This window comes from Lactuca serriola, chromosome 9 (genome assembly GCF_051521515.1).
Source record: "Lactuca serriola cultivar US96UC23 chromosome 9, Lser_US96UC23_V15, whole genome shotgun sequence".
Lineage (NCBI taxonomy): Eukaryota > Viridiplantae > Streptophyta > Magnoliopsida > Asterales > Asteraceae > Lactuca > Lactuca serriola.
Genome location: NC_136416.1, coordinates 99,442,360 through 99,460,393, shown reverse-complemented (window position 1 = coordinate 99,460,393; position 18,034 = coordinate 99,442,360). Strand labels below are relative to the sequence as shown.

General features: G+C 36.0%; 2 protein-coding genes and 1 long non-coding RNA gene across 3 annotated transcripts; 2 read left to right on the top strand and 1 right to left on the bottom strand.

Annotated features, from left to right (window-relative positions):
• The first annotated feature begins 6,200 nt into the window (after positions 1-6,200).
• ATATH8 (Protein kinase superfamily protein) lies at positions 6,201-10,315 on the top strand. The gene is made up of 16 exons (XM_079019337.1): positions 6,201-6,711; positions 6,866-7,041; positions 7,118-7,283; positions 7,391-7,443; positions 7,520-7,663; positions 7,757-7,861; positions 7,944-8,069; positions 8,137-8,334; positions 8,432-8,538; positions 8,624-8,786; positions 8,875-8,940; positions 9,008-9,101; positions 9,166-9,278; positions 9,403-9,473; positions 9,556-9,673; positions 9,740-10,315. The coding sequence occupies exons 1-16, from the start codon at positions 6,375-6,377 to the stop codon at positions 10,157-10,159; spliced, it is 2,457 nt and encodes an 818-aa protein (XP_078875463.1). The 5' UTR covers positions 6,201-6,374; the 3' UTR covers positions 10,160-10,315.
• Positions 10,316-11,778: 1,463 nt separating this feature from the next.
• Positions 11,779-13,677, top strand: LOC145076089 (uncharacterized). Its single transcript, XR_013692587.1, has 2 exons — positions 11,779-13,291; positions 13,375-13,677. It is a non-coding gene; the product is annotated as an uncharacterized LOC145076089 (long non-coding RNA).
• Positions 13,678-15,557: 1,880 nt separating this feature from the next.
• Positions 15,558-18,034, bottom strand: LOC145075980 (uncharacterized). Its single transcript, XM_079022023.1, has 6 exons — positions 17,300-18,034; positions 16,865-17,098; positions 16,501-16,759; positions 16,369-16,379; positions 15,917-16,226; positions 15,558-15,784 (listed from the first exon to the last, which is right to left on the bottom strand). Exons 1-6 carry the CDS (start codon positions 18,032-18,034, stop codon positions 15,558-15,560), a joined length of 1,776 nt encoding a protein of 591 aa, XP_078878149.1.

Sequence of the window (18,034 nt, the reverse complement as noted above, 5' to 3'; positions counted from 1 at the left end):
CTTAAACACTCCTAGGTAAATTCCACAACTAGCATCTAAGCTTGAAAGAAGAAAAATCGGGACATTTGGCACCATTTTAGGTGTTTACGGCCTAAGGAGGTTCTTAGGCCATAAACTCCCTTTTTCCAACTTTCATGAGTGATTTTTGGGTTAAAACACAATTCAATGATATCTAGAACAAGTTAGGATAAGAGGACTTACGTTTTGGAGGCGGAAATTTGCAGTTTTGGAATCGAAGACGAGTTAGAGAGAGAGAGTGGAGCTTGAGTGGTAAAAGAGTTCTAGGAAGTGTTCCACCTTCCTTATATAGGTCTCGGGTGTTGCACCCGGTATACAACTACCCGATGTTAAAGCTTAACGAGGTTTAAACTTTTTACCTGGGTTAAATGGTCGTATTAATATAACTTTATTCCATTAAATGGAATGAAATTTACGAGTTATATTTATTTTGCTATGATAATAATCACATGAAATATAAATAAATAAATAACTATTTATTTATTTGACGACTCCAAATTAACGGAACTTTTATAAGATGGAATATTTCGTTAACGGAAACGGGGTAATATAACGGAATAAACTTTGGGTTGTCACAAATGCCACGCCGTGGTACCCCAATGCCAAGTCGTGGCCAGGCCAGTTAAAATAAAATAAACAATTTAAGACTAGGAAATCAATACCTAGAACACGGGTGTTACACTTTTACCTAAAAACAAACACTTTATGTGAAAGCTTAATCTAAAAATAAAAATCAAATTTTAAAATATAAATGGATTTTTTATGTGTTTAGTTGTCTTCTATCAATATGATATTTTGTATGTTTGGATGAAGTAAATTTAGTAATTCTTTTGTTGTCTCTCATAAAAAAGTCAAGAAATTATTCTATATTTAAAGTCTAGATTTGATCTTATTTGTATCTTGGCCAAAAAGATTTAATTAAGACCGATTAAAGTTTTGATTGTTTTTAAACAATATTGCATAAAGATTTGGTTTTAGATCAATTTAGGCCGTTGGTCATTTGTTAGTTTTTTTTTTCTTTTTTTTTTTTGAACAAAGTGAAAGCATTAGTTCTATATTGAATTGTTGGGGTTGTAAATCTTATAGTTTTAGGTAAAAGTTTCAATTAGCCATTCTTTAAACCTGACTTGATTCATTATTGGAACTTGTTTCGTGGGTTTCTTTTTATGAAGTATCTTAATAATACTGGATTCTTAGAATTAGCTCTGTTGATTAGTTTTGCAATTACATTTGCTGTTGGTCAAAAATTCAACAAGCTTCCATTTCTGACTTAACAAATCAAAAACACAAATGTAATGCTCAACTATATAATTCAAAGATGCAAAATGCATATTCTTTATCTGGTTTTTGTAAATCTTTGAGAATTAATTGCCTTCTCTCATTGATTACAATGGGTATAAATACAGAAGATACATGGGATAAGAAGGAAGCCCTAAACTAAATATGGAACCAAATAATATGCAATAAAAATACATTGAATATACAACAGAGAATCCGAAATATATAAGGCATAGATTTCGGCTAATACTCCCCCGCAGTCGAAGCTGTAGCTGGTCGGATAGTGAGACTGGAGCTAAAGCGGATGAAAAGTTGACTTGGCAGTCTCTTCGTAAAAATATTGGTATATTCGTAGTCAGCAGGAACATGTAGTACGTGTAAAGACCCCAAACACACTTTTTCACGGACAAAGTGGATATCAATTTTGACGTGTTTCGTGCATTGTTGTTGAACCGGGTTTTTAGCGAGGTAAACTGCTGAAATATTGTCACAATAGATGATGGTAGCACGGTGTAATGGAAGATGTAGCTCAAGAAGAAGGTTGCCTAACCATGTGGTTTCAGCCATGGCATTTGCGACCCCTTTGTACTCGGCTTCGACGCTTGAACCTGAAATGGTAGGTTGTCGTTTGGACGACCATGAGAAGAGATTTTCACTGAGATATACACAATAATCGGATGTGGAGTGCCTAAAGTCGGGACATCTCTTGAGATATCGAAGAATACGTTTAAGAAAATTGAAATGTGGTTCAAGTGGGGCATACATAAAAAGGCAAACTTGTTGAAAAACATAGGGAATGTCGGGGTGAGTGAATATCAAGTATTGAAGTGACCCAACTAGACTGCGATAAAGAGAAGGATTCGTTAGAGGGATGCCCGCGGTGGCGCTGATCTTGGAGTTGGTATCAACAGGCATAGTGGATGGTCTGCAATCTTGCATTTTAGCGCGATTAAGGATGTCATGAACATATTTCTCTTAAGATAAAAATAATCCTCCATGTTTGTGTTGGACTTGAACACCAAGGAAGCGATGAAGAGGAACAAGATCAGACATTGCAAACTCTTGAGACAGTAAGTCAATGAAGTATCGTAGAGTGGCAGTGTCTGAGGCTGTCAAAAGGATGTCGTCCACATAAAGAAGTAAATAAGTTTTTTTCTGGCCATGTTGGAACACAAAGAGAGAGGTGTCACTATTGATGCTTTTGCAACCGTGTTGTTGGATATAAGTGGTAAATCGATGATACCATGCCCGGGGGGCTTGCTTGAACCCATATAAAGATTTACGCAAATGACATACATGTTTGGGATTTCCCGAGTCCATGGATCCTGGTGGTTGAAACATATAAGCAGTTTCTTGAAGATCAACATGCAAGAAAGCATTCTTTACGTTTAGCTGATGGATTGGCCATGATCGTGACACGACTAGACTGAGAACCGTATGGATGGTGCTAGGTTTCACAACGAGACTAAAAGTTTCATTACAATCAACTCCGACTTGTTGACATCTACCATTTATTACCAATCTTGCTTTGTAACGTGCAAGTGTCCCGTTTGCATGAAATTTGCCCTGAAAATCCACATATGTCGTATAACATGAGCATCAGGTGGATGTGGCACAAGTTCCCATGTATTGTTGTCCATTAATGCTTTGTAATCACCAGTCATAACACATGACCAGTTTGGATCAGCCAGGGCATGGTTATGAGACTTGGGAAGAGGGGACACGGTTGGAGTTTGATTGTCGGTGGTAGTGTGTAGGTTAAAAGGGATCTTGGGTTTGGAATTTCCAGCTCGCAAGCGAGTGGTGAGAGGGTGTAGAGAAGCTGGTGGTGGAGGAGTGAGGTTTGGTTGGCGGGATTGACGAGAGTAAGTGAGAGGATAGGAGATTGGAGTGGAAGTGGCTAGTGGTGGTTGGGGTGAAGTGACGTCAAGTTGGGAGCCGACAGTGGGGGTGGAGGGTGATGGTGTTGTGTTAGTGGGTGGGGGTGGTTGGTAGGGGTTGGAAAATTATAGGGTTTGGTTTTGAATCATGGAAGGGGTATATGGGAGGATTTTGGTTGATGGTGGTATAAGGGAATATGGATTCATCAAAAGTAACATGTTGAGAAAGTATGACCTTGCCCGTAGAGAGGTCATGGCATATATAGCCATGGTATTGGGGTAGGTAACCAAGGAATACACACATGGTAGAATGGGGGGCTAGTTTGTGTGGACGAGTTGCATTGTAGTTGGGATAGCAAGCACACCCAAATATGCGAAGGTGGTCATAAGTGGGATGTTTAAGATAGAGAGCGGAGGTAAGGTGCGATTTTGAAGTAATTTGGTGGGTAAGATGTTATGAAGGTAGGTAGAGGTGTAGAGGGCGTCAACCCAAAATGATGGTGGTAAGGATGCATGGGTAAAAATGGATAAGATGAGTTCGTTTAGGCGACGAATCATACGTTCGACGGTGTTGTTTTGCTGGGAAGTATGTGGGCATGAGCAACGGATATGGAGATCGGTAGTGGAGGCAAAAGTATGAAATTGATGGTTATCAAATTCACCACCTTTATCGCATTTAAAGGTTTTGATGGTGGTGTTGAACTGTGTTTCAATGAATGTGTAGAAATATTTTATTTTGTCAAGTGTTTCAGATTTGAATTTGAGGGAAACCCCCATGTATAGTGAGTGAAGTCATCAATTATGATGAGGTAATATTTAAAACCGGTTTTGCTTGGGATGGGAGAAGTCCACAAGTCGGCATGAACAAGATCAAAAGGTTTTAGAGTGTTGGATGTTGAATCTTTAAATAGTAAGCGTTTGTGTTTGGCAATTTGACAAGATTGACATACAAAATATTTATCAAAATTGCAAGAAATATGTTTATTAAAATGAATAAAAACCATTACATGATTTCATGGATGTCCTAGTCTAAGATAAAGTCGGTGCGTGTACTTGGTTGGTGAAGGGGTAGAGATACCCGGAGCTATCGTGCCTCGTTGTGAGCTTCCCAGTCTTGAGATCCTTAACAGAAAAACCAAATGGGTCAAATTCGACTGAAACAGAATTGTCACAACAAAAAATACGTATAGACACAAGGTTTTTGACGACATTAGGTGTGTGAAGGATATTTTTAAGGTGAAAGGGGCTGGTAGGGTGGGGTAATATGGTATGTCAAGAACTGGTATCTGATTACACAACCAACAAACACAAAGTTAATAGATGAAATACAAAGGGTAGATATTTTACCTACGTCTGCAGTAAGATGGGTAGTGGCACCCGAGTCCATGTACCACTAGTCATCATTAGGATTGAGAGTCATAGTGGAAAAAGCAACCTCAAGTTCAGAAGGTTCCAATGGGTTGAATTCTGCAAGATTGGCTTGTGGTTAGTGGTTGAGTTGTTGAGACAGACCAGTAGGGGTTCCCCAAGGAGCGGCCCAACCGCTTTGAGTCGGATATGGACATGGGGTGGAGAAGCCTACCAAGGACCAGCCCAGAACGGTGATGGGTAAAGCAGACCAGGGCGGTCGCTGTTAGCTTAAGGACAGGCTACGACGGTTGTTTGGGTGCGACTTGGTCGATCGGCCAGGCTGCTGGTTGGTGGACCTGTTTTGAGGTGCAAATGTAGTGAATTTGCGATTAGGATTACGCTACTGAGATTGGCGACCACAATTTGCAGTCCCGTCGCGACGTGGTGGTGGATTGGGAGGCGGTTCATGTTTGACGGTGGCTACAACCTCGATTGGTGAATGGGTGTCGCGAGCACGCTGGCGTTGGTGCTCTAGTTAAAGCATAGAACACGTCGTGTCCCATATAGGTAGGGTTTGATTGATGTAAGCTGCAATAGGATCATACTCGGAAGGTAGGCCACATACAAGCTGTAAAACAAGGCGGTTTGCAGTGAAAGGACATTCCACGTCTTCAAGTTGGCTTGCAAGATCTTTGAGACGTTGACAGTAGGCTTCAAGAGAGGGTGTGGCACGAAGAGTTAGGTTGTTGAATTCAGGCAACAGTGCGAGAACCTTTGTTGTTGAGGAAGATTTCCTTGACTTTGTTCCATGCAAAACAGGCAGTAGATTATGGATCGAGGACACGAGCAAGGAGATCGTCCAATAGTGTCCCGTAAATCCATTAAAGAACAATAGCATCAATTTCTGACCAGGCTTCATAGTCCGGATCAATAGGCTTTAGAGGTGTTGTACCATCGATGTAAGCGAGGACTTTGTATCCTTTGGCATGGAGTTTGAACAATCGTACCCAAGACGAGTATGTAACCTTGGTGCCGTCAAGAATTCACACCTTGTTCTAAATGTTTGTTATCGTGTAGACATAGTTGATTGTTTTGGTAGGGTTAGGATCTGACTTGTCGCCCATGATGATTCAAAGAAGGAATAAAAATTACATAGTCGTGACTGTGGAGGAAGAAGGAAAAACGGTATTGAGCCTTGGCTTTGATACCATGTAAATCTTTGAGAATCAATTGCCTTCTCTCATTGATTACAATGGGTATAAATTAAAAAGATACATGAGAAAAAAAAAGGAAATCCCAAACTAAATATGGAACCAAATAATATGCAATAAAATTACATTGAATATACAACTCAGAATCCCAAATATATAAGACATAGATTTCGGCTAATAGTTCTAAGCATGATATAGTGATATAATTATAATCTTTTAATTTTCATTTCTTTTTCCTCCTAACTTAGAAACATAAAACTTAAAATTTTTCTTTAATTTCCTTCAAACTCAAAAACATTGAAATAAGATTTTTTTTTTTTTTTTTTTGCCCTCATTTTCTTCCTGTATTGCATTTCCTTTATTAAATTTACCAAAAACTCATAAACAAGTCCTTAAAAGTTACCTTAACTATAACTATCGTTTGATTTATAACAATAATAACTCTTCTATATGGTTTTCTCCGATCTTAAAACTAAAAGCATCACGCACTTCGTGGCGCCAGGAGAAAACCCGTTTCTACTTTTGTCACTACATGCCGGAAAAATTAGGATACGCTACCCTTTTCCCACCCTTCGTTCCCGATTCCCCATCAACTCTCCACCCAAATTCACCGGAAGTTTTGCCCTGTTAGCCTCCAATGCTCAGCGCCGCCGCCACCTCCGCCGCTGCATCGTCTATTCCGGCTTCCGTACTCTGCTGTACAGCTCAATCCACCTCAAGAAGAACAATTAAACGCCCCCACAACAATTGTCGTGCTGTTGCTGGAAATTTTGGGCATTTCGTACAAGTTGTAAAGAAAGATGTCGATTTTCTCAAGAAGAATATCGGTGCAGGCATCAATTGGACGAGCGAAGCTCTTGGTTTACCGGAGATTTCGAAAAAAGTAGATGAGTTTGTTTGGCTACGGAACCTCGAAGATCCCCACTATTCTGGTGAATTTCAGTCTCCTTCTTGGCCTCAGCCTTATTATCCAGGTTTTGCTTTTTCTCACTTTCTCCCTAATCTCTATTTTTGGCATAATTTACTTGTAATTATAATTTGAAGAAATCCTGCAGCTATTTCTTCAAATTAATTTCCATTTACACCTTTTCTGCCACTTATGTTAACATCAAGCCATCTGCTTTACAGAACTCTCTACCACAGATCTCATCATGGCTGACCTTAAAGCCATGGAAACATACATAATCTATTATTACCATCTCTCTAAAATGTGGACAAAACCACTTCCAGAAGCTTACAATGCACAAGAAGCTGATGACTATTTCAAATGCAGACCTCATATAGTAGCCCTTCGACTCATTGAAGTAAATTCTTACCCTTATCACCTTATCTCACATTATTCTGACATATTCTCATAATTTACTTATTCTGTTTTGAAAGGTTTTTGGCTCCTTTGCTTCAGCTGCAATCAGAATCAGGATATCAGGAATTATAAGGTCAAAAACGTCAAATGCAGACTCTGAAACCGAAGAATACAATTCACAATACAAATTCGGAATGGTGCTAAAAGAAACAATGTTAAACTTAGGTCCCACTTTTATCAAAGGTATATAGATGAATTTAGTGACAAAATTAAATCTTTTTTGCTGATTTTTCTTAATCTTGTTTTGGTTAGACTCTTGGATTGTGACATGCTTTTGGTTGCTGATGCAGTTGGTCAATCCCTTTCCACAAGGCCAGATATCATTGGCTTTCAAATAACAAAGGTTCATTTTTTTTCTGTGTTTTAAGGTTTTCAGTGTTTAAATAATCTCAAATTTCACTTTAATTTGGTATAATTAGGCTTTAAGTGAGCTCCATGATCAAATCCCTCCATTTCCCCGAACTTTAGCCATGAAAATCATAGAGGAAGAGCTAGGATCCCCTGTGGACACCTTCTTCAGTTACATCTCTGAGGAAGCAATAGCTGCAGCATCATTTGGTCAAGTATATGTTCTTTTCACTAATAACCAACATAAAAAAAAACATTAAATCTTTATTATTTATCTATTTATTTATATTCCTTCATATCTTTTTAAGGTCTACAGAGCAACTACAGTAGATGGAGTTGATGTTGCTGTGAAAATACAACGCCCTAATTTGAAACACGTTGTGTTTCGTGATGTTTATATTATGAGAGTTGGGGTTCGTTTTCTTATCATTTTTCACTTTTTCAATTTACATTTATTAAACAATTAAAAATAACTTTTTTTTTTCACTTCTATAGTTGGATATTTTGCAACAAGCGACTAAAAGGAAAAGTGATTTACGCCTTTATGCTGATGAGTTAGGAAAAGGGTTAGTAGGGGAGTTGGATTACACTTTAGAAGCTGCAAATGCTAAAGAATTCATGGTAATTTTTCTTTTTCTTTATTAATCTTTACCTACTTATTTTAAAAATAATTACTCTTTATATGCAGGAAGCTCATTCACCATTTTCGTATATTCGTGTTCCAAAAGTGTTTGACCATTTGACTAAAAAGAGGGTGTTGACTATGGAGTGGATGAGTGGTGAAAATCCAAAAGAATTACTATCAATGTGTAACACCAATTTTGAACAAGAATTGCAATATTCAGAGAAACAGAGGATTGATGCTAAAAGACATCTTTTTGATCTGGTATGTAATTAATTAATTATGTATTAAAAATTCAAATTGATTTCTTTTTTTACCTTATAAAGATTATCTTTATCTTTTGTTATAATTATAATCTTAGGTTAACAAAGGAGTTGAAGCATGTTTAGTTCAACTCCTTGAAACTGGATTATTACATGCGGATCCACACCCTGGAAATATGCTCTATTTACCATCTGGACAAATAGGGTAAATTTGTCATTTTGTTAAAAAATAGAAAAATTAATCTTTATAGTTTTATATATTTACTTTTTTATTGATGATTTCTTTTTAGGTTTCTTGATTTTGGATTAATCTGTCGAATGGAAAAGAAGCATAAGTTTGCAATGCTTGGAGCGATTATTCACATAGTAAATGCTGACTGGGCATCCCTTGTGGGGTCCCTTGCTGACATGGACATCGTAAGGCCAGGAACCAATGTTTCACGAATTACCATGGTAATTAAAAAAAAAAAAGAATGTTTTATTTTTGGATTTAAAAAAATAAAAAAGATCATGTTTTTGTGACTTTGTTTGAATTATTTAGGATCTGGAATATGCGATGGGGGAGATGGAATTCAAGGATGGAATCCCTGATATCAGATTTAGTAAGGTGAGGATAGTTACATTTTTGGTCCCTGAGTTTATCTGATTTTGCAATTTTGGTCCTTGTTGTATAGGTGCTTGGTAAAGTGTTTGCTGTAGCTGTGAAGTATCATCTTCGCATGCCACCTTATTTTACTCTTCTCCTACGTTCTATTGCTTCCTTTGAAGGTATATATATAAATATTTTTAATATTTTTAATTCTTTAACTTATTTATTTTAATTAATGTGTAGGATTAGCAATGGCTGGAGATCCAAATTTCAAGACATTTGAAAGTTCATATCCGTATGTTGTTCGTAAGCTTCTAACAGATAACTCATTTGAAACAAGGAAGATTCTTCACTCGGTATTTTTCACATTTTAATCGTTTCCTAAACTTTATAAAATCATTTTTTGTATTTTTGTATTTTCTATTAATTATTATTACAATCTATAGATGTTAATGGTGTTTTATTACTTTTCCTATTTAGGTTGTGATGAACAAAAGAAAACAGCTTCAATGGAAGAAGGTTGCTTTTTTCTTGAAAATCGGGGCAACAAGGTATATATAATAACACCAAAAATAATATTCTTCTTTTCTAACTTATTTAGATTCTCAAAAAAGCTGTAATATTTTTTTTCAGCAAAGGATTATTAAAAAGTGGGACTTCTTCTTCTTCAGAATCAGATACAGTAAATTTAGTCCTTAAACTTTTACTCTCAAAAGATGGTGTTGTGGTGCGACGACTTGTCATGACAGCTGTAAGTATTAGTATTATGCAAAAAGACATAAATACCCTTTTCATGATTTCTATAAATCTGTAACAGGATGGAGCATCATTAATCCGGGATACAGTTTCCAAGGAAGCAAAACCTTTCAGATATCAACTCTGTAAAATCATATCCGACATGTTATACCACTCAATATGTGCAACAGCTTTTGCTAAAACATTTATGCCGATGTCAGCCACGTGTAATCCAATTTACAGATCATCATCGTCATCTTCAATGCCAGCTGTCGATTACAAGACCCTAGTGAGAAATCGACGGCTGAGAGTGATTGTCCGGAAGGTTCTAGAATCTGGGAGAAAAGATCCCCTGTTAATGCTTCGGTTGTGTTGGGTGAGTTTTGTGACACTTGTGGTAGCGTCGGCTTTGGCTTGTCATAAGGTGGTTGTGTCTATGTCTGAAGAAGATTATTTGGGTCGATTGTCGTTCACTCCTAAGAAACTTGTGGTGAGTAATTAACGTTAATGATCGATGATGTTTGTTACTAAATTGAAAGGCTGAAATTTTAAGTCGTGATATTGTGGAGTGATGATGTGTAGAGAAGGAGAACTTGTATAGTAGTACTACATTTCAAGTGATGCTAAAAAGATAAAATAAAAAATAGATTTGGATTAATTCTTTGGTCTTTTTTTCACAAAAAAATATTTGTAGTAATGTTGGTTATGACTAGGGGTGAGTGTTTGGATATTTACAAGTTTAGATGGTTTATTTGAGTTGTCGACTTGAATATGTTTAACGGTTTTTTTTAAAGAAAGACAATTTACTTGATATAATGTTCTTATGTCGATCATGCAATTATAAGATGATATTTATTTAAGAAAATGGCATAATTGCATATATAAAAAACTAACAAAAGTAATTCTCCAAAAGTAAATCTTTGGAGGATTTTTGATACCCTATCTTTTCGGGGATTGTAACTCAATGAATAATGAATATGTATCAAGAAAAAAAATGAAATTATAAATTAAAATGAAATACAAACATTAAACTATACGTTGAATCTTAGTGAAGTATGACATTTAAACAAATTCATAAATTACACAGTATCACATAAAAGCCGAAAAGATTTAGTAAATTTTGTCTCTTAAAATTCCAGTCCAAAACCGAAATAGGCGAATCAATAATGTGTAAAACTAAGAACCGATAATAAGCCTGACAACGTAAAACCGACAAGGCCCGCTCTATATGTTCATGAGTTAAGTTAGGGCTTAGGGCCCCATTTTCAAAAGGGTCCCACTTAACCCAAATAGCTCAATGTTGATGTTTTTGTTCTCCAACTCCATTTGCTGCTGATTACTGATACACACGCATTCTAAAAAACCAAAAGCGACTTTCTACTTCTATTCTTCTTCCTTTCTTCTCCATTCTCAATGCCGTTGATTGACTGATTATCGACTTAGGCTTCTCCAATCTCGATTCCTAGACAGTGAAAAGCTTCATGAACTATTAATTGCTGAAATACCTTCATTGTTCTTTTTCCTTCTCCATTCTCGGTTTTTCTAAAGAATTTTTTTGATTCTCTGTTGTTGAAAAATCTCTGATGATTCATTGAACTGATTCAAGGTATGTGCAATCAGTGTTTTCAATTGAATTTTCAATTATCTGATTATCTATTAGGGTTAATAGCCGATTAGGGTTAATTTTTGCCATTATCTGAGTTTCTATTGTTGTTTGTTCATTGATTAATGCTCAATTTCTTTGTTTCTGTGTGATTTTTGTTTTCTGCGTTAGTGTTTCCACTTAGTTTTTGCGTTGCTGGCTTGCTGTTGGATTTTTATGTTTCCCCTTTTTAATTATAATATCATGCAACCTGAAGCTATGAAATGTTGGTTATTGATTGATTTCTATGTGACTTGTTTATTGATTTATGTAATGAGTTGTGTATAGATTTGAGTTAAAATAATCCTGCAAGTTTGAGTTCACTTAAAAATCATAGATGAATTCTCTTTCTAGATTAAAACACTACAAGTTTAAATAGAAAAAGTCAAACTTCACTTTTATATTTGTTTTTATTACAGAAGATAGAATCATAGTTGGAACGAATTTGAGGTTTCCAGTTTTGAGTTATCCAGGTATTTCTATTAATCCATAATTCATTACTTGAAGATTATTGTTTGTTCATTTGTAGTTGTATTGGTGATTGATCATTTTTATTATCAATCAAATAATTAATAATCATGTCTAAGAGAAAATACGAATCATGGGTTTTAAAAAGGAAAAAGAAAATACAACAACTATAGTAAAAACTAAGGGCTCCAAATTTTTGGTTCGCTTAGAGCCCCCAAAGTGATTGAGTCGCCCCTAAAAACCGATATATGTCCTAAGGTTCGGTGTTGGTCCCGATTTGGATGCTCATACTCGGTTCTTAATCTTTATGATTCTAAAAATTGTCTGAGAAAAATTGTGCAAAAAGGCATAAGAAGCTTTTATTTGGTCAATTTTTACATATTGTTGGCGTAGTTTTTTCTAATCAAAGTTTCAATGTTTTCATGTACCACTTCGGGTTCCATTCATATACCATTTTGGGTTGCATTCGATGGTGGAGAAAGAAAAATATGGGGCTGCACAAAATTTTTGGAATTGCACTACAAGAAAATTTCATTTTCAATGGTAGTTTTTGTCACTAAATCTGTCACTAAAGGGTTTACCTACGGATTTACATTGAATTTACATTTATCTTACATTGTGATGGATTTCAACGGATTTGTGAAGAAGGATTTCTGATGGATTTGTGACGGATATCCAATGAATTTGTGATGAATTTATAAATTTTTACACTTCTAGGATGAAAAAAATTGAGTAATTATCCGTGCCATCTCAGGACACTAAGCATGTTTACCCCTCTTTCCATTAAATCGTTCACGTTGGTTTTTGTAACTATAACTCGTACCAATTCAAAAGTTTTTTTTAAGAACGGCTTCAAATGCATCAACAAATTGTATATTTTTTTAGTTATGTATTAGTAAATATTTAATATATACTTATTAAAACATTTACCTAAATATGATATAATATATGTCACAGTTATGTCATATTGGTTTTTGTAATTACAACTCATACCGATTCAAATAATTTTTCAAAAGTTGCTCTAGATGCATGAATAAGTTTATATTTTGTTCTAAATTATTTATTAGTTAGTATATATTTAAAATATTTACTTAATGGTTTTTGTCATAAAAACCCCCAAATTTACAAAAAAAAAAAAAAAAAAAAAAAAAAACGGTTATGCCCAAAATCGATTTTTTTTGCCATAGATGTCTAACATTTGCCCCTCATGTTTCATTTTAATGTTTTTTACCGGTTCCCCTTTACCAACCGGTTACATCCACCCTTTTAACCCCCAAACATCATCGTCTTCCGTTAACATCGATCCAAAGTCTTTCCCTCCCCTGTCTTCTATTCTCTCCCCCGTCTTCTACCCTAAGTATCTGTAAAATGTTGACTTCGTCTGCCAAATCAAGCTTCCAAGGTGGTCTAACATCGAGAAAGAAAAGAATAGTTAGATGTGGCTGTGGAGATGTGTGCAAGGTATCTGTTGCTTGAACACCTGAGAACTATGGAAAGAAGTTTTACGAGTGCCCTAATTACAAAGTAAACAATTTGCCCTAATTTGTAAATTTCTTGAGAAACCTTGAAAAAAGGTATGTAATTCATACAAATTATTGTTTTTCTAGGTGGAAGAAGAGGACTGTGGTTTTTTCAAATGATACAATGAAGAAGATGGCCACATTATCGACCCAACTCACACAAAGCAGGGGCAGGGGCAGGGGCAGGGGCATGGACAGTTGAAGACTTTGGTAGAAATAATTGTAGGTCTCTTAGTTCTTATTTTGGTAATGGTGACAATAGTTGTTTTAAAGATGTAAATTATTTTGGATTGGCTTTTAGTAGAATGTTTGGATCGACTTGGCTTTTGGTAGAATGTTTGGATTGATTTTAGTTGCAAATGAAAGTACAATGCTGAAATTGGCTAGTAACTGTTGTTTTGGATGAAGATTTTAGATACAAATTATTTGTGAAATGCAAATGGTAAACTACAATGATGAAATGGTACAATGTTGTGAAATGGTAAAGTACAATGAAATGGTACAATGATATGAAATGGTACAATGCTGTGGAATGGTAAAATACAAATTATCTGTGAAATGCAAATGGTAAACATAACAAACATATGGTTCATAATATAGATTAAATTGCTAAATGGTAAAGTACAATGCTGAAATTGGCTAACTGTAGTTACAAATGATACATAATATAGATGCCAATGGTATGGATAAAAAAACATAATATTAAATAACAAACATATTATAACCATAATTAGGGGATTCATTACATCATATTCATGTACCATTACAAAAGATTACAAAATATCAACTAACATGTACCATCCATCCATTTGTACCAAATTGCCAAAAATATATCCCAAAAATGCAACCCAAAAGGTAAATGAGAACAACTGGATGAAAGGTGCACTTAGTGGGTGTATAAACTAAGATGTACAAAATTTACCAAAAAGGGCTTCCTGTGCAAATGCCTAAGTATACCATCCCCACCTAAATCCCCCATATACATAACTAACTACTCCAGATTCATTGGATTTGAACATGTGGAACCACCCCCATCTTTATCAAAAAATGCCTTTTTAAGCTTTAGTTTAGTGATCCTCTCTGATGGCTTTCTTTTCCTTGTCTTAGGCACTATTAGATGACCTTCATCATCAACCACATTCCCATCATCAGCAACCTCATTATTTAGAACATCACCAGCAGCCTCATTCCCATGATTAACACCTTCACCTTCAATCACATCACCATCATCTTGATTTTCAACACCTTCAACTTCAATCACATCACTATCATTTACAAAGTCAGCTTCACCTTCACCTTCAGTCACACCACCATCATTTACAAAGTCAGCTTCACCTTCACCTTCAATCACACCACCATCATTTAGAACATCATTTACAAAGTCAGCTTCACCTTCATCAACATCAGGCTCATCCTCATTTAAGTCCTGATGCAAGAAATAACAAGGTTAATAAATTACCATATCATATAAATGGGGAAAAACATATGTTTAAAATTAAAATTACAAGGTTAATAAATTACCATCTCAACTGGTGGAGTGTCATCAAGTTCAATTTCCAACCACCCCATGCTTTCAATTTCAGCCATGGAATATCCTGCTTCAAGTAAATTTGCTATTCCTTCGACACTTATCTTGATTTTATCTAGGAGAACATTTGATGCATGTCCTTCAGTGAATTCAGGTTCTTCACCACCTTCATTCACCAATAGAACATCAGATGCATCTAATTCATTTCCAGAACCAAGAATTTGATCAATTGCATCTCCAACTTCATCAAGACTTTGTTTTAGATCTTGGGAAACCTTTACTAGAACATCAACTGCTTCTTCTTCTAGCACCATAACTTCTTCTTCTTCTAGCACCATAATGTCATCTTCTTCTTCTTCTATCACCTCATTCACCAAAGGAACATCATTAACAACAGGAACTTGAGCAACATTTTTTGGAATATCATTAACAACTGGAACTTGGTTATTGACCAAATGAACTTCATTAAAAACTGGCTTCGACACCTTCACTGACACCTCAGGTTCTTCCTCTTCTATCATCTCATTCACCAAAGGAACATCATTAAGAGAAGGAGCTTGAGCAACCTCATTTGGAACCTGGTTGTTGACTTCATCCTGAAATTTGGTTGTTGACTTCCTATTTTGCCTTCTTACAACCAATTTCTTCCTTCTAACATCTGGGACAGTTACTTCACTTGACTGAGCACCCACAGATGCAATGTCACCAACTCTAAAACTTGGTCCTCTTAAACCTAATTTCCTCATTTTTTGCCAGTGTTAGAACTTGAAGCGTGTAGACTGCCCTGTTGACTAGGTTGAGTGGTTGCAGTTGATGTCATAGGTGGTTGACTGCCCTGTTGACTTGCTTGTTGACTAGACTGAGTGGGTACAGAAACATGTGGATTGGATCCAGCTACATCACATTTCCTAGGCCTCCCAATCTTCTTTGGTGGCATAGGAATTGGTACCTTTTTTTCATTCTTGCAGCCTTTTTTTTATTATGCCCATACTCAAGACAATTAGCACATCTTACTGTCCTGGGGGGTTTCACCCTTGAAGTGGAACTAAACTTACTCTCTTTCTTCACTTGCATGCCTCCTTCTTTTGGTTCTGGTCTTACCAGGCATTTTCCTACCAACAGGTGGCAAAGGCTTGTTGTATCCAGTTAGAGGCCACATATTACTCCCATTTACAGGACTGATGTTCGTAGAGTAGCATTCCTTGAATTTATTCACTGAAAAGTAGTCACTAATATATCCATCTGGAGTTTGATGGATATAATTAATGGCTGCTATGACATGGACACAAGGGATTCCAGACAAATCCCATAATCTGCAAGAACAAACCCTACCATCCAAATCTACCTTGTAACTAGCACATGCTCTTCTCACTTCAAATACATTTCCTAGGCTATGCACTACTAACCAAAGCTTGCATGAAGACAAAGAGTATGTATTAGTCATTATATATCAATTGTAATGACAGTTAGAAAAAGAAACAATTATTTTGTGTCTTACGTAAAGTTCTTTCCAAAAAGATTCATCTTCTTAATCACCTCTGGGCATATATTACCTTTCCATTTACTGCATTCATCATTCATAAAGGAATACATGTCCATTATGTATATCCTTATCTCTTTGAGCATTGTAATCAAAGGTTTTTTCCTAGCTTCTACAATTATGGAGTTGAAACACTCTTAAATACCATTCTCCATTGCCTCACAAGTAAACCCTACACTCATGTAAGCTCTACACCATGTTTTGGGTTCTTTTGACATTAGATACTCATATGCACTAGGGCTTATGGTCTTTATTTTTTCCATGTTTCTCAAGAAGTCACCTTCAACACAACTCATTGCACAAGCCCAAAACAGCTTCTTCAACTCCAATCCAGAGAAAGCTTTATTAAAATTTGCATAAATGTGTCTAGCACATTGCCTGTGCTCCACATGTGGCAAAATAACCTTAACAGATTCAAGCAAATCTTGTGAACAAACATATTATCTTAGTATTTATAACCATAATGAAATAATCAAATTGAAATATACTATGATTATAAGGGAACTTACTTTATGTTGATCAGAAATAACAACCAAATCTACACCAGTACCAAGGTCAAGATCATCCTTCAGAAGCTCCAGAAACCATGTCCAATTATCCTTGTTTTCCACATCAACAACATCCCAAGCTATTGGGAACACGTGGTTATTAGCATATCTACCTATGGCTGTGAGTAATTCACCTTTTACCTGGCCTTTTAAGAAGCATCCATCCAACCCTATTACCTTCCTACACCCTAATTTCTAGCAAACACTTAAAGATTTGAAACATATGTAAAACCTTTTAAAATAATTCTTATCATCTGGATTGTTAGTAACACCAACTTTGCATGTAGACCCAGGGTTTGATCTCAACAACTCTTGGGTATAATCCCAAATTCTTGCACAGTGTTCATTTAATTTACCCTCAATCAGTTCTTTTGCCTACTGTTTTGCCCTTCTAACCTGTCCTATAGATACCACACATCTATATCTTTGTTTGATGTTACTGATCATCTCCCTAAGTTTAACTTTGGGCTTATTTGATATCTCAGTAACATAGTGTCTTCCAATCCATTCCGGGGTAACAATAAACCCAAATTTAAACACTCTAGAACAAAGATGCTCAGAATTCATTGCCTTAACCTGGAAGGTTCTGTCATTGTACATCCAAGCTGCATAAAGTCTAAAAGGGAATTTATTATCTTCATGTCTCTTACCACATCTTGCAACAATTCTTCTATTGTCACTCTTTTGAAAGTATATTTGGTACCCTCCATTTACTGCATAGTTTGTCACACAGAATTTCAGTTGTGCAGGTGATTCGAACACCTCCCCTAACTTAGGTTCCATCTTATCCCACCTAACATTTGGTTCATGTATTCTGTATTTTTTAGTCACTTCTTCCTCTGTCTCCTCATCATTTTGCAAATCATTACCATGGTCCACTCGATCTTTCACCTCATCAGTCATACTTGCATTTCGAATGTTCGCATCATAAAGTAGAATGTTAAGAAAATGATCCTTACATTTATCAAGCCTTGATACAAACTCATGTCGTGGTTTATGATCCATGTAAATCCCGTGTAGCTCAAAATCCATCTCATTTAACCCAGAAAATGGCTCGTAAATTCCAGCAAATGGGTCGTCGTAACCATCGTCTGAAGAACCCATTTCTAACCCTTGCACAATCGCAACCAT